The following is a 22,628-nucleotide window of genomic DNA, read 5'->3' on the forward strand; positions in this document are numbered from 1 at the left end:
AAATAGGCATAAGGTTAATTTCCTCCTCTTCCTTTAAATCCTTAATAAGACTAAAGGGATTAAGGATATTATAAAGAAGATAAAGGGCGGTCTTATTACTAATATACTTATTATAAAAAAATTTAATCTCGAGGTTAATATAGAAATTATAACTATATATACGGTTAGCGAATTTATTAAAGTTATAAGTAGCCCTATAGTATCTAAGGAAGTGCCGCTATTTATAAATAAGCGCTTTATTTAAATCCTAAACGTAGTTAGCATAAAAGGCGCTAATAGTACTTAAAAGAGAGATATACTTATAAAAAGGAAATATAATATACTTATAAGCCGAAGTTATAGTTATCTAATAAGTTTAAATATACCCTTAATAAAGGTAAGGATTATAAGTTCTATATAAAGTAATTAAGACTACTTAAGAGTATTCTTACTACTTTAAACTAAGCTAGGAAAAGAAGTATCTACGTAGATAAGTATAAGAATATACCCTTATATTCCTATTTTACTATTATAAAGAAATAATAGGTATAGGGAGGCTCTATAGAATAAGCTAGTAAAAAGAGGCTTTATAATATAGTCTAAGGGAATAACCCTTAAAGATAAAAACCTCTACTAGATATCTATACCTTCCTTTAGGAAAAGCGGGTTAGGATAAGCCTATCTTAATAAAATAAAATATATATAAAATACATAGGTTAATTACGAGTAGAATAGATACCCTATTGCCTATTTTAGTATAGTAGTTCCGAAGATATCCGTAATACGAGAATAGGTAGGGCATAGAACATTCTAGTTAAATCTACTACTTATACTAGAACCTATAGTCTTACGTTAACTATTACGTTATAATTAGACTACCTACTAAGTTAGGAAGATATACTATAGATAGAGCTTTTTAAGTACTATAGAATATACTAGAAAGCTAACTAATTAGTCTACTAGTAAGCGAGCAATAGTCTATAAAAGACGAAGGATTTCCCTAGGAGTAGTAGATAGAATAAGTAAGTTTATAAGTATCCTTTATAACGCTATTCTTTTAATATATTATTTAGCCCCTTATATACTCGTTATAAATTCCGGACGAAATCCTACCTTATACTCCTTCGACCGATCTTTCCGCTTATATTATTAATTACCTAATTCTATGCTTATTACTTATACCTTCTTATAATAAGCGATTTCTATAAGGATATAGGTTACTAGCCGACGTCTATAAGAAAAAGTATAGAAGACGATTTAATTATACTAACCTAGCGTGCTCTTAAGAAAGTAAAAGAAAGGAGAGCGACCGCGCGCTTTAATCCTAATAATATTAAGAGCTTTTAATAGAACCTATAACTAAAAGGTAATTTCTATATAAATTAAAAACCCTTAATAACCGATATTATTTCTATTATAGACCTAGGTCTTAAAGTAATTATAGATCTATAAAAAAAGATAGTTAGAACGAGCTAAGTAGGATTAAATAAGTTAGATAGTCGTTACTTAAAAGTACTTTATATAAAGAGGAAAGACCTTAGTATAATAATTCTAAGTAAGAAGAGTAGTAGTAATAAGGGAAGGTTATAGAAGAGTAGTTAAAGAGAGGTTAACGATATCTAGTAGCTCTTTAGTTTTAAGTTTAGCGGTCTTATAAGATATAATAAGAAAGAAGAGGTAGTTATAAAAGGAGAAGATAAGAGGTAGCGGTCTAGAGAAATAAAGAAGATAAAGGAGAGAAAAGGAAGAAGAGAAATAAAAAGAGTAAAAAGGAAAAGAAAAGGGTAGATATTAAATAGCTCCTTAATTAATAACTAGTAAAAGAAGCTATTTAAGCGTAACCCTTAAATATACTTAAGACCTTACTATTATAAAGGCTAGCTAAAGTAACTAATAACCGCGCGCTTTAATAACTATTTATTCCTCTTACTATACCCTCCTTCTTCCTTCTTTCTTCTTCCCTTTATATATATATATATATACTTTATATGCTTCCCTACTTATAATAATCCCCTTTACTAATATAACTTTTATATATATATATAATACCCTCTTAGCCTCTTAGCGTTATAACTTAGAACTACTTACCTTAACTATTTAATCTTATCTTCTCCTTTTCTTTTACTTACTTTACCTTTTCTTAAGATATAGCGGCGAACTTAAATAGTATCCTAGGCCTAGCTATAGACCTCCTTAAGAATACCGCTATCTTCTATAGCGTACTATTATTTAGGAGTAAGAGCTCTATTTTACCTACTTACTATAGTAAAGTTAAAGTAAAAGGTAGTAAAGGGCGCTTTTATATTAAAGATAAGGAAAGGTTTATAGACTAAGACTAATAAGATATTTATTAATAAAAGTAACCTCCTTAGTATCTTTATAGAGATCGTTAGTACTTAATACTAACGGGCCCTATTAAACGGTAGGATATTACCCTTAAAGATAGTTAAATAATATATAAGGGCGTTAAAAAGATAAACGGATTTACTAAGAATAAGGCCTACTAAGAAGAGTATATCGTTAACGTATATAACTTTCTCTATAAAGCTATTAATAAATAATAAGCTATAAGCTTTAGCCTTAGCGCGATAATTAAGATCTTAATAAAAAGTATCGAGAATATAGTATATCCCTTACCTTACTTACTATTAGTTTATACTAACTATTAAAGGAAACCTATTAAAGATATAAAAAATAGATATATAAAGTACTATAAATACCTAAATAATAAGGAGTATTTAATTAAGTTTACCTCTCCTACCTTTAACCTTAGTCGCTTTATATATAAATAAAGATATATAACTAAAGTTATTAACTTTTTAATAGGACTAGATAAAGGGGGACTCTATTAAGGAGCGTTCCTTTAAGACTATAGGGAAGGAAACTTAGTCGTTTTTAATACTTAAAAAGAAGGATAGTATACTAGACTTTATATATTCCTATAAATATAACGGTAGTTTCTTTATATCCTCTAAGTTCCTTATAACTTTACCTATACGCTAGTCCCTTATACCGCTTAATAAGAAGGGTAGGAATATAGCTACTTAGCCTTAATAATAATATAATACTAAGTTAAAGGTATAGTAGGGCTATACCTTAAGATAATTAAGTAGCGATACCTAAAGGTTAAAGTAATTTTAGAGTAAAGGTATAAGGTAATATAAGAAGCCTTATAAATAGATAAAATCTTATACTAAGACTAGTATTACTTTAAGCTAAATAAGAGGATAAGTATAAAAGGCTACGTTAATAAGCTAATATATAGAATCTAAGCTATCGCGGCGAACGAACTTAATTATATATAAGTAATATTATAAGATAATAGAGTTTCCTAGTAGTTTAATAGTAGGGTTAAATAACTATAAAGGATACTATTTTATTATTATTATTAAGATTATACTAGTAACCTATCTAAAGGTATCTAGAACTTTAACGTTAAATAAGAGGGAAAAACTAAAGTACTTAGAGGAAAACCCTCCCTTCTTTTATAGCTAGTCCGCCCTTATACTAGGTCGCGGTTATAATATATAAGAATCTTACGCTAGCTATCTTAGGTATCGTTATAGTTAGTTAGAATTATATTAGCCTTACTATAAAGTAACCTTAGAAAGTAACTCCTTTATATATATAGGGGGTATAGCGTTAATCGGTAGTACGAGCGTTTTTAGTTAATAGTTAATAGTTAATTATATAATTATCTCCGACCTTATCTTATAACGATATCTTCCTAGGCTCTACCTTATTTTTCCGCTATAAGGCTTAGCGGGCTATTTTTTATTAATGCCGGCCTTTAGCTAGGCCGGTAGTCGGGTTATCGCACTAGCTTTGCGCTATACTTATCGAGTTACTAGTATCGGCCCTAGGTTTTTATTTTCCCGGTCGGGGGGCCCGGACCGGGGTTAGGGGGAGGTCCTAACGAATTCGTCGCTAGGTCTAGGTAGGCGAGGTCCGGGCCGGCCTACTTATAGCGGGGCTAGACTGCTAGTATATTTATAAGCGCTTCTAAAAGCGCTAATTAGCTAATTAATAAGTAGGTTAGTATAGTCTACTAATCCGACTAAAAATTAATCGTGCCCCTAGCCGGATTCGAACCGACTCTAGCGTTATAGCTAGTAAGCTTCCTAGGTATATAACTACTATACTACGAGGGTAAAGGATACTATTTAATTAAGGTTTAATAACTTTTAGCGGAGTCTTTCCTATAAGGATTCCTAGGTATAAACGGATTTACTAATATAACTATATTATTCTAAGAGATTAAAAAGAATAAGACCTTTAAGAAGTCCTAGAAGTAGTTAACCTTTAAGATAGGCCTAGTAAATAGAAACTACCGCTTTAAAAAGATATAGAACTAGCTTATATAGTAAAGAGAGCGAGAAAAGAGCTAACTATACTAGCTACCTTTATAAAGTAACTTAACTTAATCGCTTAAGCTATATATAGTTTCTTTACGAAACTCCTCCTTAAAAAGACCCTTAACTATTTAATCGCGCTAATAAAAATCGAGAATAAGCCTAGACCTTTATTACTTTAAGTATTAACTAAATTAAGCTCTTTATTTAAACTAAGTAGCTTTTCCCTAAGTAACCTTAAGATAGGATCCTTACCCTAGAATCTATAAAGGAGAGAGCTAAGCGCCCTTACTAGTCCCTTTATCTATATAGAAATAACGCCTTTATTTTCCCTTTTAAATATATAGCTAATTAGACCTACTCCTTACCTATTACTAACGACCCCTCTAAACGTATAAAGGAGCGAAAGACTTATAACTATACCCCCGCCGATAGCCTAATAAGAAGCTAGTAAGGAAGAAAGGTAGATAGCGCGGCTACTAACTCGCCTTAAGACTCCGAAATTACTAGGCGCTCGATTAATTACCCTAAGGCTAAAGACTTTAGTAACGCCTACAGCGCGCCCCGTTACTTCCTAGAAATAAAGTATAGTAATAGCCTCTCTAGCTATAGTCCTTATAAGGTTTATACTAGGCTTTAAACCCTCCTAGGTTAAAGGAGTTAAAAACCTAGGAATATATTAAAACTACCGCTAAGATATTAACGACTATAATTCTATATATTTATATAGAACTACTAGCGATACGATAATAACTAGTCTATAAGACTCTATAGCTTATCTAATCTAGCTATACCTAAAGCTATAGACTAGTAAAGATACTAACTACTTTATTTCCTTAACGCCCTTAAGAATAATAAGCGCGAATACTTAGGAGTATATATAAGGGGTAGTAGATAATTATCTAAAGAAGGAAGTATATAAGTAAAGATAGGAAAGAGCTAAATAAGTAGCTTATAAGTAAAGGGAGGAATAAATAATATAAAGGGAAAGGATTATAGTAAAGGAGAAAAGTTCTATCGATAGTTTATTTACTTACTTATATACTTAAGAAAAGAGCCTTACCTATTATTATCGCGCCCTTTCTATTAATATCTTAGGTTAGAAAGTTACTAAGGAGGAGTTTAATAGGTAAGATCGTACCCTTATAGATATTAGCTTATTAAAGGGATAAGACCCTTAGTACTCCCCTTCTAACTTACTTTTAAGTATACTTAAAGGCGTTATAAAGACCTTAATTATCTAATTAAGTATCTTCCTTAATTATAGTTAATCTAAATTTTTATTTTTCCCCTTTAAAGTAAAGGCCGCTAGTTACGCGACTTTAGTAAAAATAAAGAGGTACAAAGTAAAGAAATCTCTAAGACTTATATTTATAACTTAAGGCCCTTAGAGCTATATATAGAATAAATAATTAGATAATTATATAGTTAATTACTCTAATAATCCTTAGCTATATACTACGCGTGCTTTAAGTATATACCCTTATCCCTATTAAAGTATTAAGTAGAGGTTAATTTAGTTTTAAAGTTATAGCTCGAGCTTAGTAAAAAATATAAGAGTACGCGCTTTTTCCGATAAGCGTTTAAAATACCTCTTTAAGAAGTTAAGGTATAAGCTAAACTCTAAGGGAGACTAGCTTTCTCGTTAATAAGCCTCTTTTAATTATATCGCTAATAGTATCTCCTTATTTATAGTATCTTTAATTAAAATAAGTATCTATTCTTTAAAGTATACCTAATCTATACTATATTTAGTTTATTTAATTAGCGTTTATTCTTTAAAGTATTAGCGCTATCTTACTTTATAGTCGCTATATATATAATCTATTATATAGAGGATCTTTATTTTATTATAATAAAAACGTCTAGGCGCTGCCTTAAAGGCGTCCTTTAAATTATAAGTTTAGTTTAGACGTTTCTATATATTAGTAGGTTAAGATAATTAAGCGATATTTTTAATCTTAATTTTACTACCGTAACTACTATTTAATTTAAGGGAGTAAGACTATTAACGCTTCCTTAAATAGATAGCGATAGTACTAGCGCGTTTAGTAATTTCCTCTTTTAATTATATAACGCGATCTTATAGGCGTTTCGTCTTCTCTAGCTCCTTAATATATACTTATAGAGCTATAAGTTTTTCCTTATAAGATAGTTATCTTATACCTATAAGTAGCGATATCTTTAATATAATTATAACGCTATCTATAGTAAGGGTTTATTTTAAGGATATATCTTTTTATTCTTTATCTCTTAAGTAAATACTTAATATATATAATAAAAAGGCCTTAACTAGTTAACTACTATATCGCGCTATAAGAGCGTTATATAGTCTTCTCTAAGTAGCTATCTCTACTAGGTAACTAAAAAGGGAAGCTTTAGAAATTATAAGGGAATATATATTATAGTACGATTAGTTAGGTAGTAGAAATAGCTAGAGGTACTATGCTATATATATTATATTCTCTTTATTATAAGACTAAAGCTTATAAGAAGAGAGATTTCTTTTTTTATTAAAGTAGTAAGTAGTCTATAATATATAAGCGGGGTAAGTATAATTCCCTACTAATACCCTACTAATATATTAGTACTACGTACTTAAGTGCTTTATTAGCTTATACCTCTTAGTAGCGCTCTTATAAAGAGTTTCTTTTTCTTAAAGAGAGATTAGCTTTATAGTACTAACGGATTCCGTTATTATTATATAAGTAGTAGTTAGTTGCTTTATCTTATAAAGGTATTCCTTACGATAACTCTTATAGTTACCTAAGGTAGTAGAAAAAGCCCTCTACTATATAGAGGTTAGCTTAAAGAAGAGGGAAGCTCCCTCTATAAATTCCGTTACCCTAGGATAAAAAGGGGGCTTAAGAGGGTCCTACTTATTAAAGAAGACTAAATTATAGATAGTTTTATTTATACGAGTCTATAGCTCCTTTACTTACTTATCTTAATCTTAGGGCTTTATAAGAATCGTCTTATAGACCGTAGGGATAGTAAAGGAGTTATTTTTCGATATTATTATAGAAAAGGGGGTAGAAAAGATAGTTAAAAATCGGCTTTTCTAGTAAGAGGGGTAAAAGGAAGCTATAAAGGATATAAGAAAGGTGCCTTTTATAATAACTAAAAGGTATAGGAATTCTATTCCTCCTAGGCTTATAACTCTTATAAAGAGAGATATAAAAAGTATATATAAAATATATAAAGGTAAAATTAAAAGTAAGGTATCGGATAGGTAAGGTAGAGATATTTAATCCTTATAAGGGCAGTAATTATAGTAGGGAAGTAATTATTATATTACCTTAATTCTCTTTCTTTCCTCTATTTAACGCCCCTCTTTATACCTATTTAGTATCTTAATTAATAAAGAAGATCCTACTTAAAGAAGCTACTAATATCCTTTTAACTATTAAACTTTTTGCCGGTTTTTCCCCTCCTTTCTAGCCGTTGCTAGCATATCCGTCTTATCTCTCGCTACCTCTATAGGAAGCTATCGCTACTTCTACTTCCCCTCTTACCCCTACCCTCCTCTCTGCACCTCCTTTTAGCTCCTTCTTTAAAACCTGTTTTTTAGCTTCCTAGGTCCCTCGTGCCACGGGCTATCTCCGAGAACTACGAAATTAGGCCACGCTTCGCGATAATAGTAGGTCTAGCTAATACTTAGTATTTTTAATACTATTTACTATTATAATAGCTAATTAAAAGGCGTATTTTAAACCTCTATATAAAAGCTAATAGCTAAAATAGTAGAAAAGCACTATAATTAAATATAGTAATATAAAAGTGCGGCTTTAATTGCTGTTAGAATATGCTGTCCTGGTTATATAAGACGTGCCCCCAAGTGGGTGAGCTGACTTAATGCGGCGTTCTTATTGGTCTATACCTCGGTTAGTGACCTAGCAGATTGGTCTTGGGTACAAGCCTGGCGTGGGGCTGATTCGTGCAGTCCCCACTGCTGTCCAATTGAAATGGTTTTTACGGTAGCCGAGGATGCCCGGCCTCTCTAGGCTTATGACGAGCTAGACTTTGTCGCCCCCGGCTTTCTCCAACCTGTACTCGATGGTCGCAGCGACGAGCAAGCATTCTTTCTCCTCGACCACTCAGAGTTCGTCTGCGCCTCCATTCTCCTCGACATCTTCTCGCCACTTCCTCCCTTCCTTGACCTCGTTGGACCTTGTTCCGCCAGCTCCGCTGTTCGTCATCGCGTCTTTGCCGTCTCCTTCGTCCCTCCCTCGCTGCCTCGCGCCACCCCCAAACATGGCCGCTCTCCGCTCCTCGTCCGCTCGAATCCTCGGCTCAGCTGCCGCCCGGACAGCCCTGCGGCCCAGCACCGTCTTTGCGCGCTCCATGGCCTCGGCCAGCGACACGCCCGTCGAGCAGCACTCCCAGATGAAGACCTTCCAGATCTACCGATGGAACCCGGACACGCCCAGCGAGAAGCCGCGCATGCAGTCCTACACTATCGACCTGAAGAAGACGGGGCCCATGATTCTCGATGCATTGATCCGCATCAAGAACGAGCTTGACCCGTCTCTAACCTTCCGGCGGAGCTGCCGCGAAGGCATTTGTGGTAGCTGCGCCATGAACATTAACGGCCAAAACACCCTGGCCTGCCTATGTACGTTTCCCGCGCCCCGGACGCTTGCCGAACTATCCGTCTAACATGCTCTGTTGCAGGCCGGATCCCCGCAGAGTCTCAGGCCGACGTCAAGCTCTACCCGCTGCCTCATACCTACGTCGTCAAGGACCTTGTGCCCGACTTAACGCACTTTTACAAGCAATACAAATCCATCAAGCCCTTCCTTCAGCGAGATACCCCCGAGCCCGATGTAAGTTGATACCGTCCACTAGCCATTGGTTGGTGCGTAAACGTAGCTAACCCTCTCTAGGGCAAGGAATTCCGTCAGTCAAAGGAGGACCGCCGGAAGCTGGATGGTCTGTATGAGTGCATTCTCTGCGCCTGCTGCTCGACGTCGTGCCCCTCCTACTGGTGGAACTCCGAGGAATACCTTGGCCCTGCCATCCTGCTGCAGTCATACCGGTGGTTGATTGACACTCGAGACGAGCGCAAGGCCGAGCGCAAGGCCAACCTGGAGAACTCGATGAGCCTGTACCGGTGCCACACCATCCTTAACTGCACGCGCGCCTGCCCCAAGGGTCTCAACCCAGGCAAGGCGATAGCTGAGATTAAGAAACAAATGGCCCTAGGCGTATAGAGACGGCCATATGGGAGATGGGTAGCTAATGCTACCGAGGGTTTTTTTTTTTTTGCCCCTGGAGACTGGAGCATGGTATACGTCGATGCAAAACGGCCACGCAAGGGGTGAGTGCCACGTGTAAAAACAGTCAATGATTACAGTCACTTTAGTATGGCTATCGCTTTGGAGTTGTTCTTTGGATACGGAGAATTCTCATCGATAGCCCACGTGATGAAGGCTCCATGCCTTCGATTGTTGATGCCAGAGTTGCTCGGCGGAAGTCCATATCGACTTGATCGTGCGACAGTACGAGAAGAAAGGGTTCCTCATGCGTCTAATAAACGCTAGCTGCATTTCTATGCCGCGTTTGTGGACCTTGTGTTTCAAGCAGCAAACATGTCAACATCGTGTCCCAACTCCAACGCCTTTCTGGATGCCCAGATGCGTCCGCTGAGCTCTTGAATCTTTTTCTCCTGCCAATCCGCCTTTCTCTTCAAGTGTACGATGTAATCAATAGCTCGTGACAGAACCTCGCCCTTGCTCCTCTTGATTGCCGCACCATCGTCGCACTGATGGGTGTCGTCTTGTCCACCACTTTCAGGCTGGTCCGGCTGTTGCTGGTCGGCTGGTGAAGGCCTCGGTAGCATTTCATCCAGGACTCGGATCTTGTCGCTGATATTTGTGCGGTAACGCTTTTCGACACGGTAGTGTGCTATTCGTTTAATCGAGTAGTGTTCTGGGCCAGTGTGGTGATATGAGGCGACTGCTGGATCTGACGCCGACGGTCCCGCCTCGGCGCCCGGGGACGTTCCCGACAAGTTTGGGGAATGCTGAGTGATGTCTGAAACGTTTTTACTGGGCGTAGGACCGCTTTCATTTAGGATACGGAGACTCGTGCCTGCGGGCATTGCCATGCCTCCAGCACAGCTCGCATATTCCTCGTCAATCCATTCCAGCAGAGACCGGGTGTCTGATTGACCGATCAATGGAGGGCGCATCTTCGAGTCGGCCTGGACGCGAGTTTCATAGCCAGCACTACTAGTTGAAGCCGAATATAATGTGCGAGGTTCGTTTTCGAGCGGAACTGGTGGGTTTTGGTCCTCCCCTAGAAGGGAGGAAGAGAACGCTGCATCTAGTCTATGTTAATCAGGAACAGCGAGTGTAGAAACCGGCTCTAACCCACAACTACGCGCTGGATTATTGTGAGCATTCCAGTCACACTCCATCCCAGAACCGGGATGCTGCTCCGGCGGATTGGTCCCTCTTGACATGATAGGGGGAGTGACGATGAAGGGGTTTTCTGCAGTGGTTCTTTATGCTATGGGGAGCGTCTCAAAGTATATCTGGCGGATCTTTTTCTCCGTAGATTTCAGCCTCTCCCATTCTTTTCGACTTGGTGGAGGGATCGCCTAGCTTCGCTTTGATAACATCGACGTTGGAGGCTCAGACTCAGCCAACAGCAGCCTGCCTAGCTGCATCCTTGGACGGCGCTGGATATCTAAAAAGCCGCTCACTCTGTATACTGCGGGCCTGCGGTTCCTAGGGCTGCATCTCTTTCCCCGCTCTCTGTAGTCAAACCTCCTGGCTTCACGCCGCGTGACTTCATCACGTTGGACTTCAAAACCTGAGCAAAGACGGCAGTCTGCACCATGCAAAACATCAGCGTCCCCACGTGTTGGTTCTACATTCCGATAATAGGTCTTGATCTTACGGGGCGCGGTGGCTTTTTCTCGTCTGGTATCGGAATACCCTCATGTCGTTGATGAACCTCGTTCCGTGCAACATGACACGCGGTCATGGGCGACTGAGTTACACTCATAGAGGCTATCCACAAACTCCCTACTGCCACTACGTCGATCTGAGAGACACGCTTGATTGGAACCAAGTTGGCTGCAGCAATGTCGCGCAGTGCGTCTGATGATGAAGGTCTGATGCGACGGAACTCGGACCCCAATCCCAGACAGTCAAAAGTGCGCAGCCAACACAACATTTCCCGTCCAGACAACCAACGACCCACCCATCAAGCCAACCGATGCTGCTGTCTTGCCGCACATGCACGTCAGGCGGCATTTTGATAGGGTCCGTGTACAGTATTCAGACCTTGTAGGAAGTAGCTGATGAAAGGTAATGCGAACAAGGGCGGCCAACAAGGCCTCAGCCACCTGCAAACACGTGCTGATCAACTCCGCTGCCTAGGAATTATGAAGAGGTGTATGGCCAAGATTCTGTTGATGACTCCAAGCTGCAATGGACTTGATGTTTTGCAGTAGGACCATAAGCTTCTATACTCTCTTCAACTGTTGCTCGATCCAGGCCCATGTGCGTCGCCTGACAAACCCAATGAGCACGAATGACCCTTGGCAAGCATGCGGAACCGATTGATGATGGAGTCAGGCTTGTTGTGAAGGAAGGGCTGGTAATAAATACACTCTAGTTCTTGGAGGCATCATCCTCGTCTCATCTTGATGCCTTGGGCCTGGGACTGCGGCAGCAAAATCCATGTACATACTGCACCCACGTCTGCACGTGATCGGTAATCATGAGTGTTGAAAGCATCTACCCAGGTGGTGCACTTGGGGTCAGGTCAGAAGGTGGGAAGAAGGATCGTCAATTGAAGAGGGCCACCATGAGCGCTGAAGATAGAGACAGCAGCACCTCCGAGGCCCGGACTATCTATCCTCCGTCTCCGTGGGCGAAGGTCACAGCGCCTGGGGCTCTGTCGCCGGTGCGCTGCGCTGGTGCTGGAACTACTCCTGTGGCGCCCTTACCCTTCGCGCATCACCCGGTAGGTAGGTAGCACTCTGCACAGAAAGTTTCAAGCAAAATTAGCAAGACTAAATGCCTTTGTATTATATATTAAGTCCTGTCTACTCGGTATTTTTATAAACAAGCTGTAGGGGAGTGGCACAGATGGGTACGCCAGTGTCTGCAGAGGGCTCTAGGGTAGGTAGTCGGTACGTGCATGGGCAGTCTAGGGACATCAAAAGCATCCAACGTCGTCCCCCCTCTCCTCCCCACAATGACTCAGAGCCAGACCAAGGCCGCGACCAGGGCCACGGACGACCATTTCGCAAAGTGCCTGCCGCAAATAACCACCTGCTTTACCCTGGCCATCGACCGCCTCGTACAGCTGCCGCACGCTGCCCGGTTCGTGGTGGCTTATCGCGGAACCTCCCGCCAGCAAGGCCCGAAAATGAGTGACCGCGCCCTCGGGTCCAAGGTCCTGCCAGGAGCGGATATGGCAGCGATTCCTGGTGCCTTGCACTGAGAAGTCAGTTGTGCACGAGGCACAGGCGCCGTGAGCCTCAAAGTCTGGTGGCTGCGAAGCCAGCTGGCCAAAGGCTTCGCACAAGGCGCCCGCCTCGGGAACCTCGTCCGGAGGAAGCAGCCAGGCGTCTTGGCTATATTCTTGGTGTCGGCAGATAAGGATGTGGCCGTGGATGCCCTTGGTGGTGCAGACTTTATGCGCTTCCGTCTCTATGCGCCACTCGCTGAGCAATAGGAACCTGTTGCCGACGATGCGGGGGTAGACGCTCAACTGGACGTTAAGTGAACCCTCAAAATGGCGCACCGTCCTGTGGTGCGGAGCTAGAAATCGTTGAAGATGCTGCTGGGGCCTGGTGACTGGGTTGTCGTCGCCGAAGATGCTTCTAGTTTTCAACGCAAGCTGGCAATGCTCGTAAGCAATCTGGAAATACGGCTTACCGTCCGCTAATTCTAAGGGGGTGACGGATTTCACCCTGCACCTTCTTCCAGCCCTTAGAGCCAAGGGATGATCGGTGTAGTTGATGGGGCGAATTTTGTTGCGGTGATGACAAGCGAAGTGCTCGGGCCGGTTCCGGGCGATGCAAGTAAGGAAACCGAAGATATGATCAGGGGGGAGTAGGCGACTAGGACCGCAGCGACGTTCAAGGGCGACGCGTAGAGCACGGCATGACTGAGAGAGCACGACTTGCCCGTACCGAGGAAGATTGTCGGCGATGTCTAGGATCGACTCGAGGGGAAGCTGGAGGAGGGCGCACGACTCCTGCTGCCTTGCCTTGTCCTCGGCGAGCCGTTTCCTCGTCTCGGAGTCGGCCAAACTCTGCTCCTTTGCCTTGTCCGAAGCGAGTGGTTGCCTCGTCTCGGAGTCGTCCAAACTCTGCTCCTTTGCCTTGTCCGAAGCAAGTGGTTGCCGCGTCTCGGAGCCGGTCGGACTCTGCTCCTTCACCTTGTCCGACGCACGTGGTTGCCTCGTCTCGGAGTCGGTCAGGCTCTGCCCCTCTTGTCGTGGCTTCCATCTGCCATCGGGCAGGCGGTGCTCCTGCTTCCGGTGCTTCATCTTGCGAGCGAGACGATGGAATGCTCTGTCGATGAGTTTCATGATGCGGAACGATGCAGGTGGGTGCTTTGGTTGTCTGTTAGTGGGCATGAGAGCAAGTTGAATGGAGTTGCTTGCCTGCATCAAGGACGGAGAGACAGCTGTATTAAATAGCTGCGCACAATCACCAAGGTTCGGTGCAGCAAAAAGTATCGCGTCTCCTGAGCATCAAGGTTCCAGGCATCAAGAGCTTGAAGAGCCACCCGATGTGGCGTGCACTGCCCGAACTGTGTATGGAAGCATGGCAGGACGTGAACCTTTCCGAAGGTGAAGCAAAAGCGAGGCACGCGACCACGCCGCCTGCTCCGCCGCCCGCTTCTGCCCACGCTACTTTACTGCTTCTCTTGCTGCGGTCTTGCTGCCGGTCCTGCTGCTTCCCTGGTTGCCGGCCGGGCTGCTGGCTTTGCTACTTCCCCTGGTCCTGCTGCTGGTCTTGCTGCTGGTCCTGCTGCTTCCCTGGTTGCCGGCCGGGCTGCTGGCTTCGCTACTTCCCATGGTCCTGCTGCTTCCCTGGTTGCCGGCCGGGCTGCTGGCTTTGCTACTTCCCCTGGTCCTGCTGCTGGTCCTGCTGCTTCTCTTGCTGCTGGTCTTGCTGCCGGTCCTGCTGCTTCCCTGGTTGCCGGGCCGGGTGGCTGGCTTTGCTACTTCTCATTCCCATGCCACCAGATCGTGGTTACGGTCTTGCCGCTCAAGTATGTCGTCTCCTGCCTTGGTCGATTTCCCTGAGCGATGACGCCCTGGAAAAGCTTCAGGGCTTGCTGTTAACGAGGAAGGCCACGACTCGCCCTCATGCGCTCTCCCAGGCAGGCAGGAGTGAGGCGCCCTCGATCCATCGGCCATAAGAAGCCCCCCCCCCCCCATCTCTGTTGTTTTCCTCTTTTCTTCTCTTCTCCTTTGTCCCCGCGCCCAAACTGAATTCCCAATGGCCGACATAATCCCGCTTCTGGCGAACGCGCCGCTCGCCTTGATTATCGCCTTCGTCATCGTGATTTGGCTCAGATCAGCCAACGCTCAACGCCTCGCCTCTTACATCGCGATCGTCTGGTCTCGCGTTTGCGACAGATATTTTCGGTGTCTCGGTCGGGCTCGCCAAGCACCCCCGGCCGACGACATCGAAATGGCCTCCCACCCGGTCGAGCAACTGGCCGCTGAGATGTTGCTCGAACGGTTCCAGGACTTCTGCCGGCAACAGGCCCAGGATGCGATGGAGCGACGAGGCCGCCCGGTGGTCCCGACGCCCATTCAGTTCGCGGACGCGGGGACCCAGACACAAGGGCAGTCCTCCTCACTCTCCCTCCTTTCCTCCCTCCCCCTCCCCCAATCTGCCCTCCTTCTCCCCACCCCCCCTCTCCCCTCCCTCACCTCCCTTCTCTGATCGGGGGCCGCCCCCTCCCCTCCCCCCAGCGTTGATTTTGCGTGTGCCCCCTCCCCCCCCCCCTATAAGAGCGGATCTCCCTGACTCAATTAGAGTCCAGATTGTGCGCCATTCCGGTACGGCCGTAAAATATTACCGGGGGTTCCCTCAACCCGAGGGATATGGGTGGACGTGGACCCAGCAGTGCTCGTACCTTACCGCGGTTGCTGGGTTCAGTAGCCTCGCTTGTCGAGGTGAAGCCAACACGAGCTGTGCTGGGGGAACCTGGGGAGAATGGTGCGTCAGACTGCAGTTCTTCCCGACAAATTCATGGCCTCTTGCTGACACGAGACTGGGAACTTCACAATCGATTGGCGAGACGGTGACAAACGGTCGGGGCTTGACGCCTGCGAGGATCTGGAGATGGGCTGGTGGGAACTCGACAATTGATTGGCAAGACGGTGGCAAACGGTCGGAGCTTGACGCCTGTGAGGATCTGGAGCTGGTCTGGTGTGGTTGACAGGTGTCGGGATGTCGAGCTTGATGACATCGGGGGTTTGGAGCAGGGGCTGTGGAGAACTGGACAATCGATTCGCCGTTGGCACGTGGCCATGTCAGGTATCCCCCACGATTGCTGCGACCACTTCAAATTGAATTGCTCTATAAATCCTTCGCTCTTTTGCCGGTGCCCGCGCGCGCTGCATCTGCCACCTTCGCTTGGAAAGTAGTTGGATAAAGAACGTTGTCGCCTGCCTGGCGGCCGGCGGAGCGGAGAAACATTGCGCCGGCCGTGTCCCGTGTCTTGGACAGCCACGTGCATCCCAGGTTCTGGACGCTAGACGCCGACAGAGGGCAGAGGAAAATAGTTTACCCCTGTCGCCGGCGCTCTACAAAGTGTCCTCCAAAAAGGGCATCCCTTCCTCTAGAATTGGAAGCGCTTCATCCAAAAATGAATGCACATTCGCGGTAAACCTACACTCTATTACTCTAATACTCTATGACTTACCAGTAAGTCACCCAAAGATCCAGTATTAAAACCCCCAAATATTCTTCCTCCACCACGGCTTCTCCTGCATGGCCCCCTTCCTACAATCCTCCTCAGCCGCAGCTTGCTGGCCGACTATGGCCAAGAAGACCTGGGTGAGTGTAGTCGGGCTGACGCTGTGATGAAGAATGCCGAGTGCATTCTTGTTCTCTTCCAGAATAATGAGCAACCGGCCCATCGCGCTGCCCGCTTCGCCGGTGCCGGCGCCTTGACCGGCAGCTTCTGCCTGCTGCTTCAGCACAGCAGATGGAGGCACAGCGAAGCGCAACTGGCCATGTAACGTCTCCTGCTCGATTTCGGCTCCGGGAAAGGTCCCGAGGACCCAGGAGCGCAAGCGATCCATCTCTTCACTGGAAGAGTGAGGTGCCGTCTTGCTGACGAGGTGGACATGAAGCGCATCGCCGAAGCGGCGTCGCAGGCTATCGGGGGCTCCAATGGCCAGCATACGTCGTGCCATGATGCCGGCACGGCTGGCCAGCGCGTCGGCCTCCTCCATGCTATGCGTAGTGAGCAGGATCGATCGGCCGGGCGCGATGGACTCGAGAGTCCGCCACATGATGCGCTTGGCAGCCGCGTCTAGGCCAGATGAAGGCTCGTCAAGCAATATCACGGACGGGTTTCCCGTTAATGCCATGGCCAAAGACAGCTTTCGCTTGTTGCCACCCGAGAGCGTATGCGCCAAAACATCCGCGTAGGCGTCGAGGCCAACGGCCTGTAGGACGGCTCGGACCTGGCGGTCAACATCGGCAATGCCCCTGATACGGGCAAAATGCTCAAGGTGGCCGACGACGGTCATGGAGTCGATGGCATCAAACTGGGGGCAGACGCCGAGGTTCTGACGCGCCAAGGTCCTGTTCCTGACGATGGATGCATTTTCGATAAAAACATCGCCGCCCCTGCGGCCAGGGGCTATATCACCTCGGATCAACGAGATGGTTGTCGACTTGCCGGCGCCGTTGGGGCCGAGAAGTGCAAAGATCTCGCCGTGTTGGACTCTAAACGTGACGTTATCGACGGCCGTATGCTTGCCGAACGCCCTGGTCAAATGCGCGACTCGAAGGCCTTGGGTATTGTCGCTTGGGTCGTCCACCCAGGCCACGTCACTAGCAACTTCGGCATCGTCGACCTCCTTTGATCTTGGAGTACTCTCGCCCGTATACTTGCCTCCTCCGGTCTCGAGCCAGAGGACTAGGAGAAATAGAAAGATGGCTTGCACTGATAGATAGAGAACTGGGCCGCCGTACGCGAGAATGGCACCGGGATAGGCCCGGAGCTGGTCCCCGTCGCAGGAAGCTGAAAAGGTGTTAAGGGCGACGAAGAAAGCTCGGATGAGCGAGCCAGATGGGAAAACGGCCGAAATAATCCAGTGTCCGATGAGGACGTTGCGATCGGTAGCTGAGGAGGGCGAGTAAGTTTGTATATATAGGAATGCAACCAGGTAGACGGCAAACCCAACGCCCTGAAAGACGGAAGTCGCAGCAAACGCGGCGAGAGAGCTGCTACAAACAAGGGAGAACAGATAGGCGACTAAGATCGAGACAAGGCCGTAGAGCATAAAGATTGGAAAGAGATATTCCAGGTGATACCAGACATCCGAGGTTGTGTCAAAGATGGTGGCTGCAACGGCCATAGAAACCAGCATGATGGAAAAGTCAAAGACGAGGTGAGCAGCCCACACGGGCAAGACTCGCGCACCGCTCGAGTACTGGAGGGCGCGAATCTGCATCCGTCGCTCTGTGCTGGGATACAGGCCGAACAGGCCTGGGAAGACGGAGCAGGCCAGTGCAAAGTAGACGGCCAGCTGAAGGAACCTGGCGGTAGAGGGAGCGACCGACGAGTCAAAGGCAGAGTACGTCGCCGCAATGGTCTCGTTGGCGATCATCGTGTTCAGGAAGCTCTGGCTCATGACGGCCGCATGCATGGAAAAGTTGTCTGCTCTATACGCGAGGGTAGGAACAGAGCCCGCGTCGTCGCCGAGCCACCAGCCGCCGGGCACAACACTGCTGCGATTGTGCTGAATGAAGGCGTCAAAGCTACCGATGGAGTCGACGAGCTTCAGGGTCGAATTGCTGACCAGAGATGCGTCGCTGTTAGCAGCCGCTCCACCCAGGACTCGGAGGGGCTTGAACAAGTCGGCCACATTGGAGCCGATGAACTTGGAAGAGGGACCGCCAACGACAAGTACAGGTTTGAAAAGGTCGCTGACCTCTTCACTGGAAGGGCTGCTGCTCTGGTCTACCGGCGAGCATCCGACGGCGTGTTCGCCCCTGACGAGAATCTGGGTGACCGCGGCAGCGATGATGGGAATTAAGAAAGCGGCCACGTAGGGGATCCAGTTGGACCGAAGAATGACAAATCGCTTGCGCAGGAAAATGCCAATTTGTTTGCCCAGGCCAACGGGGCGCCCTGGAAGGAGACCTTGTGCGCACGAGCTGGTTCCAAGGGTCTTGTCCTGTCCCGCCGGCTCTTCGCTCGGGGCAGATATTGGAGAGCCACGATGAGAATATCCGTGCGACTTCTCGCTTCTGGCCTCATCAGCCAAGTTGAGAAAGACGTCCTCGATAGTCGGGCCGGAGAACTTGTAGGGAATGCATCGAGCCTCCAGCGCGCCAATGACATCGGCAGCGAGGCTAGACGAAGGGGCGACGTAGGTGACGGCACCTGGCCCGGCCTTGCATTCGACACCGGCAACCAGAGGAGGCTGCTGGTTGGCGGCTTCGGGGGTGTCGAGCACGTGGATGCGATAGCCCGCGCCCAATGTGTTTTTCAGATGGGCAGATGGGCCCTCGGCTCGCAAAGTCCCCTTGGAAAGGATGGCGATGTTGTCGGCCAGGAGGTCGGCCTCGTCCAGGAAGTGCGTGGTCATGATGATGGTGCGCTTGCCGCGCTCGGAGAGCAAGATGTCCCAGACTTTCTTGCGGGAGAGCGGGTCGAGGCCCGATGAGACCTCGTCGACGCAGCAGACGGAGCTACCGCCCGTAAGCATCATGCCAAGCTGCAGTTTTCGCTTCTGTCCGCCCGAAAGGGTCTTGGCCTGGGCTTGTGCCTTCTGGCCGAGTCCTATAGCATCGATCAACACCCGAGTCTCTTCTCGAGAGCCTTGCTTGCTCGGTGACTTGAGCTGGTTGAATATGCCGATGTGCTCCTCGACAGTCAACTCGTCCCAGAGGACGTTCTTCTGCGGGGCGACACCGAGTCCGCCACTAGCGTCCACAGAGACGTTGCCGTTCGTGAAATTGGTGATGCCGGCGATGATGTCTAGCGAAGTGCTCTTCCCGCTGCCGTTTGCACCGAGAAGGGCAAGAATCTGACCCTTCTTGGCCGTCAAAGTCAAGCCGTCAACGGCAACCACCTCGGGCCGGGGGCTCGAGACGAAGGAGAAGAAGCGACGAAGCAACCCGGGGCGGTAGACTTTGGTTATATTGTCGACGCGGACGACGTCGTCCCCCGCTGCTGCGGCTTGCGAACGTCGAAGGGACGTATGGCGGACGCCTGTGGTAACGCCGTGGAGAGCCCTCTCGAGGTAAGCGGCGAGGACGGGGTACAGGAGGGCCTGAGCAATCAGAAAGATCCAAAGCACGACGGGCGGCAGATTCCAGGGGCTACCAGGAGGAGGGCGCGCGAGGTCGGACGCTTGACCCTCCCGTTCGTAGCGGGCGACGCTGGTGATGAAGAAGACAAAGGTGCAGGGCGTGAAGAGGGCGCTGAGAATGGCGACGGCGGCGGTGCCGGCCGCGGGCAAGGCTTGTGCAAGTAACGCCAACGCGATCCAGGCGACGGTAGTGACGACACCCGAGAGCTGGGCCTTGCGGAAGAAGGACGCGGCCAGCAGCGACATGGAGGTGATGGCGAGGCCTCCGAGGAGGAAGAAGACGACGAGGGTGCCGTAGCTCGTGTTTCTCCAAATCATGACACGGCAGATGATGGCGGCGATGAGCCAGCCTGGCATGTAGGCGAGGGTGAAGGCGCCGTGGTGGGAGGCGAGACGGGCGAACTGACGGTGCCAGGCGGCGCTGACGGGCATCATAGCGTCGATGAGCTGCGACATGCCGGACTCGCGCTCGGTGGCGATGAGGCCGGGCATGTGATAGCAGACGCCGATGAGGGCGATGGCGAAGCCGACGCCGAGGTAGTCGATGAAAGACGACTGGTAAGCCCGGCGCAGCCCGGCCCGGCGCTCATCCTCAGTCTCGGCCGTGTATCCGTACTCACGCGCGCCCGCCGGTAAGGAAGAGCCGGCGATGGCGGCGTCGACGGCATGCTGGAGCGGCAGAACGTAGATGGGGGCATCGTTATCGTCACGGGCGGCTCGAAAGCCAGAGCCAAGGGCCGGATCGGCGCGCAGGGTGTAGTTCCAAATCCTCGCCTCGCCCTCGCGCGGCGACGAGCGAAATACGACGGCGCCGAAGCATGACGACGTGCCCCGGGGCGAGGGGCGGCAGAGGTAGCTCAGCTCCTCCTCCGAGGCCAGACGCGTCGCTTGCTGGCCGGCGGCAGCGACAGTCTCGGCAAGCGAGTCGATGACGCCGTCAATGGCGCCCCCGGAATGTCCGCCGTTGACCAGGGCCACCGTGCGGCGGCCGGTGCTGGCGGCGGCCCCGGCGAGGGCGTCGGCGAGGGGCCGGATGTCGCGAGGGCTGCCGATGCCGAACTCGGCATTTGGCTGGTTGAAGTTTTGGCCGAGGCCGAGGTAGACACAGGCGAGGGCAGGCAGTACGAGGGCGCTGTAGATGGTCGTGGCCGCGTGGCGGGTGAGGATGATGCTGAGTGTCTTGGCCGCCAGCGTCCGCGTCTGGCGGAAGAGGTCCATGGCGGAGCCCGAGTCCGGCGGCAGGAGCTCCGGTCGACGGCCGCCGGCGCTTCGGAGGGGCCGAATTTCGATGTGCGAGGGGGGATTTGGGTAGTTGGTGCTTTTGCTTTGCGGGATGCCACTTATATCTTGTCTCGGTGCTAAATCCAATGGTCTCGACAACGCAGGCTCTTTTCGCTTGCTCGTGCAGTCTCAAATGCCAGAGGCCAATATGATGGCGCAGGCCTCAACGTGCCGCACCAATACGCCGGCAGAATTCTGGCTTCCGCCTGCCAAAGTTCAATGAGGACCGGAAAAGCCAGGCCACAGCTGAAGTCGGTGATGATGCAGCAGACGTGAGAAGCGTAAAGGTTGGAGTGCCGTGGCTTGAAAGCAAGTCTCAATGTCCAGCGGCAGCTCAACTCGACGGACACACGGTCTTTATACCAGTCAACGTGGCCAGCAGTGTGCCAACTGAGATTATATACACACAGGTATGCCTACGACCTGTCGTAAGCTCAGGGGGGCCTGCACCGGACATCAGCATTTGACACGCGCAGCAATGCCGAATGATGTTGGCTGGACACGGTGGCAGGTCGAGATGCGAAGAAGGATGGCCATGAGGAAGCCAGTTGCCAACCAAACCAAGAGCACAGTCTCCCTGATAGATGAGTCGACGTTCAAGGCAGACCATTGCCCTTTTCGGCTGCATGTGCCGCTCGTATTGATCGAATCAGGACTGGAGTCAACAAGTAAGTTACATGCAGCAGCCTAACAGGAGCACGGGATCGAGGCTGAGAGGCTTCGGGTGAGTGTCAGAGTGTCTGACATCCATATGCGTAGCGGAGCGCGCCATGTTACTGCTTTCGGAACACGACTGTCGGCCGCTGCAGGCACAGTAACTTGGCTCTCGACTCAGAATAAGCACGAACGACAGCGCCACGGCCCTCGTGTCGCGGACGTCATGACGCTCAGGTGTTGCCTCTCGCATAGCTTCACTCTGTGGAGTCGTTAGCATGACGCGGCTGATGCAACGCAGACCGAGGCGACCAACGGATCATGAGCCTTGAGATGAGCAAAATGAAGAGCCCGGTGCGGGTCGATGCGCCCGCGACCCTGGGCCTGAACAACTACCCGCGGCCGCAGCATGTCCAGCGCGCAATCTACCCGCAACGGCAGCAGACCATACCAGGCTACATTCCACGTCGGCGCCCCATCGCGGGGTAACGGCGTGCGAGACGTCGTCACGCGGGAGAATGAATGAGGGAAAAGGCCAAGATGGTGGATTGAGGTCAATGTTCACTCCCCTCTTCTCGTCCCAAAAGACGGTCTTTTGTAGCCCTCTTTTCCCTGGCTGGCCCCTTCCTGCTGCATCAGTCCTTCTTGCTCTATCAACTTCCTCTTTCACAAAAGCGCACCGCGCGACAGTCTATCCATGATCAAAAGCTCATCAGGCTATCAAAACAAAGAGCCTCGCAAGGCATTCCATCAAGAGCCACACAGGGCAAAGTAGCAGACCCAGCAAAGCAGAAGGGGCGTGGAGCGGGCGACCGG

At 48.1% G+C, this 22,628-nt stretch overlaps 5 protein-coding genes across 5 annotated transcripts; 2 read left to right on the forward strand and 3 right to left on the reverse strand.

The window, feature by feature from the left end:
- Nucleotides 1-8,585: 8,585 nt before the first annotated feature.
- HRG_08127 (2Fe-2S iron-sulfur cluster binding domain-containing protein) lies at nt 8,586-9,544 on the forward strand (the record flags this gene model as incomplete). Its single annotated transcript, XM_044866598.1, has 3 exons — nt 8,586-8,946; nt 9,006-9,157; nt 9,218-9,544. The coding sequence occupies 3 exons, from the start codon at nt 8,586-8,588 to the stop codon at nt 9,542-9,544; spliced, it is 840 nt and encodes a 279-aa protein (XP_044718487.1).
- Nucleotides 9,545-9,909: 365 nt separating this feature from the next.
- On the reverse strand, nt 9,910-10,524 carry HRG_08128 (helix-loop-helix DNA-binding domain-containing protein; the record flags this gene model as incomplete). The annotated part of the gene is made up of 1 exon (XM_044866599.1): nt 9,910-10,524. The coding sequence occupies one exon, from the start codon at nt 10,522-10,524 to the stop codon at nt 9,910-9,912; it is 615 nt and encodes a 204-aa protein (XP_044718488.1).
- Nucleotides 10,525-12,550: 2,026 nt separating this feature from the next.
- On the reverse strand, nt 12,551-13,889 carry HRG_08129 (uncharacterized protein; the record flags this gene model as incomplete). The annotated part of the gene is made up of 3 exons (XM_044866600.1): nt 12,551-12,605; nt 12,655-13,176; nt 13,489-13,889. 3 exons carry the CDS (start codon nt 13,887-13,889, stop codon nt 12,551-12,553), a joined length of 978 nt encoding a protein of 325 aa, XP_044718489.1.
- Nucleotides 13,890-14,808: 919 nt separating this feature from the next.
- Nucleotides 14,809-15,760, forward strand: HRG_08130 (uncharacterized protein; the record flags this gene model as incomplete). Its single annotated transcript, XM_044866601.1, has 2 exons — nt 14,809-15,164; nt 15,592-15,760. 2 exons carry the CDS (start codon nt 14,809-14,811, stop codon nt 15,758-15,760), a joined length of 525 nt encoding a protein of 174 aa, XP_044718490.1.
- A 511-nt stretch (nt 15,761-16,271) lies between these two features.
- HRG_08131 (ABC transporter domain-containing protein) lies at nt 16,272-21,095 on the reverse strand (the record flags this gene model as incomplete). Its single annotated transcript, XM_044866602.1, has 2 exons — nt 16,272-18,440; nt 18,525-21,095. 2 exons carry the CDS (start codon nt 21,093-21,095, stop codon nt 16,272-16,274), a joined length of 4,740 nt encoding a protein of 1,579 aa, XP_044718491.1.
- Nucleotides 21,096-22,628: the final 1,533 nt, after the last annotated feature.

Source organism: Hirsutella rhossiliensis (assembly GCF_020360975.1).
Source record: "Hirsutella rhossiliensis strain HR02 chromosome Unknown scaffold00009, whole genome shotgun sequence".
NCBI lineage: Eukaryota > Fungi > Ascomycota > Sordariomycetes > Hypocreales > Ophiocordycipitaceae > Hirsutella > Hirsutella rhossiliensis.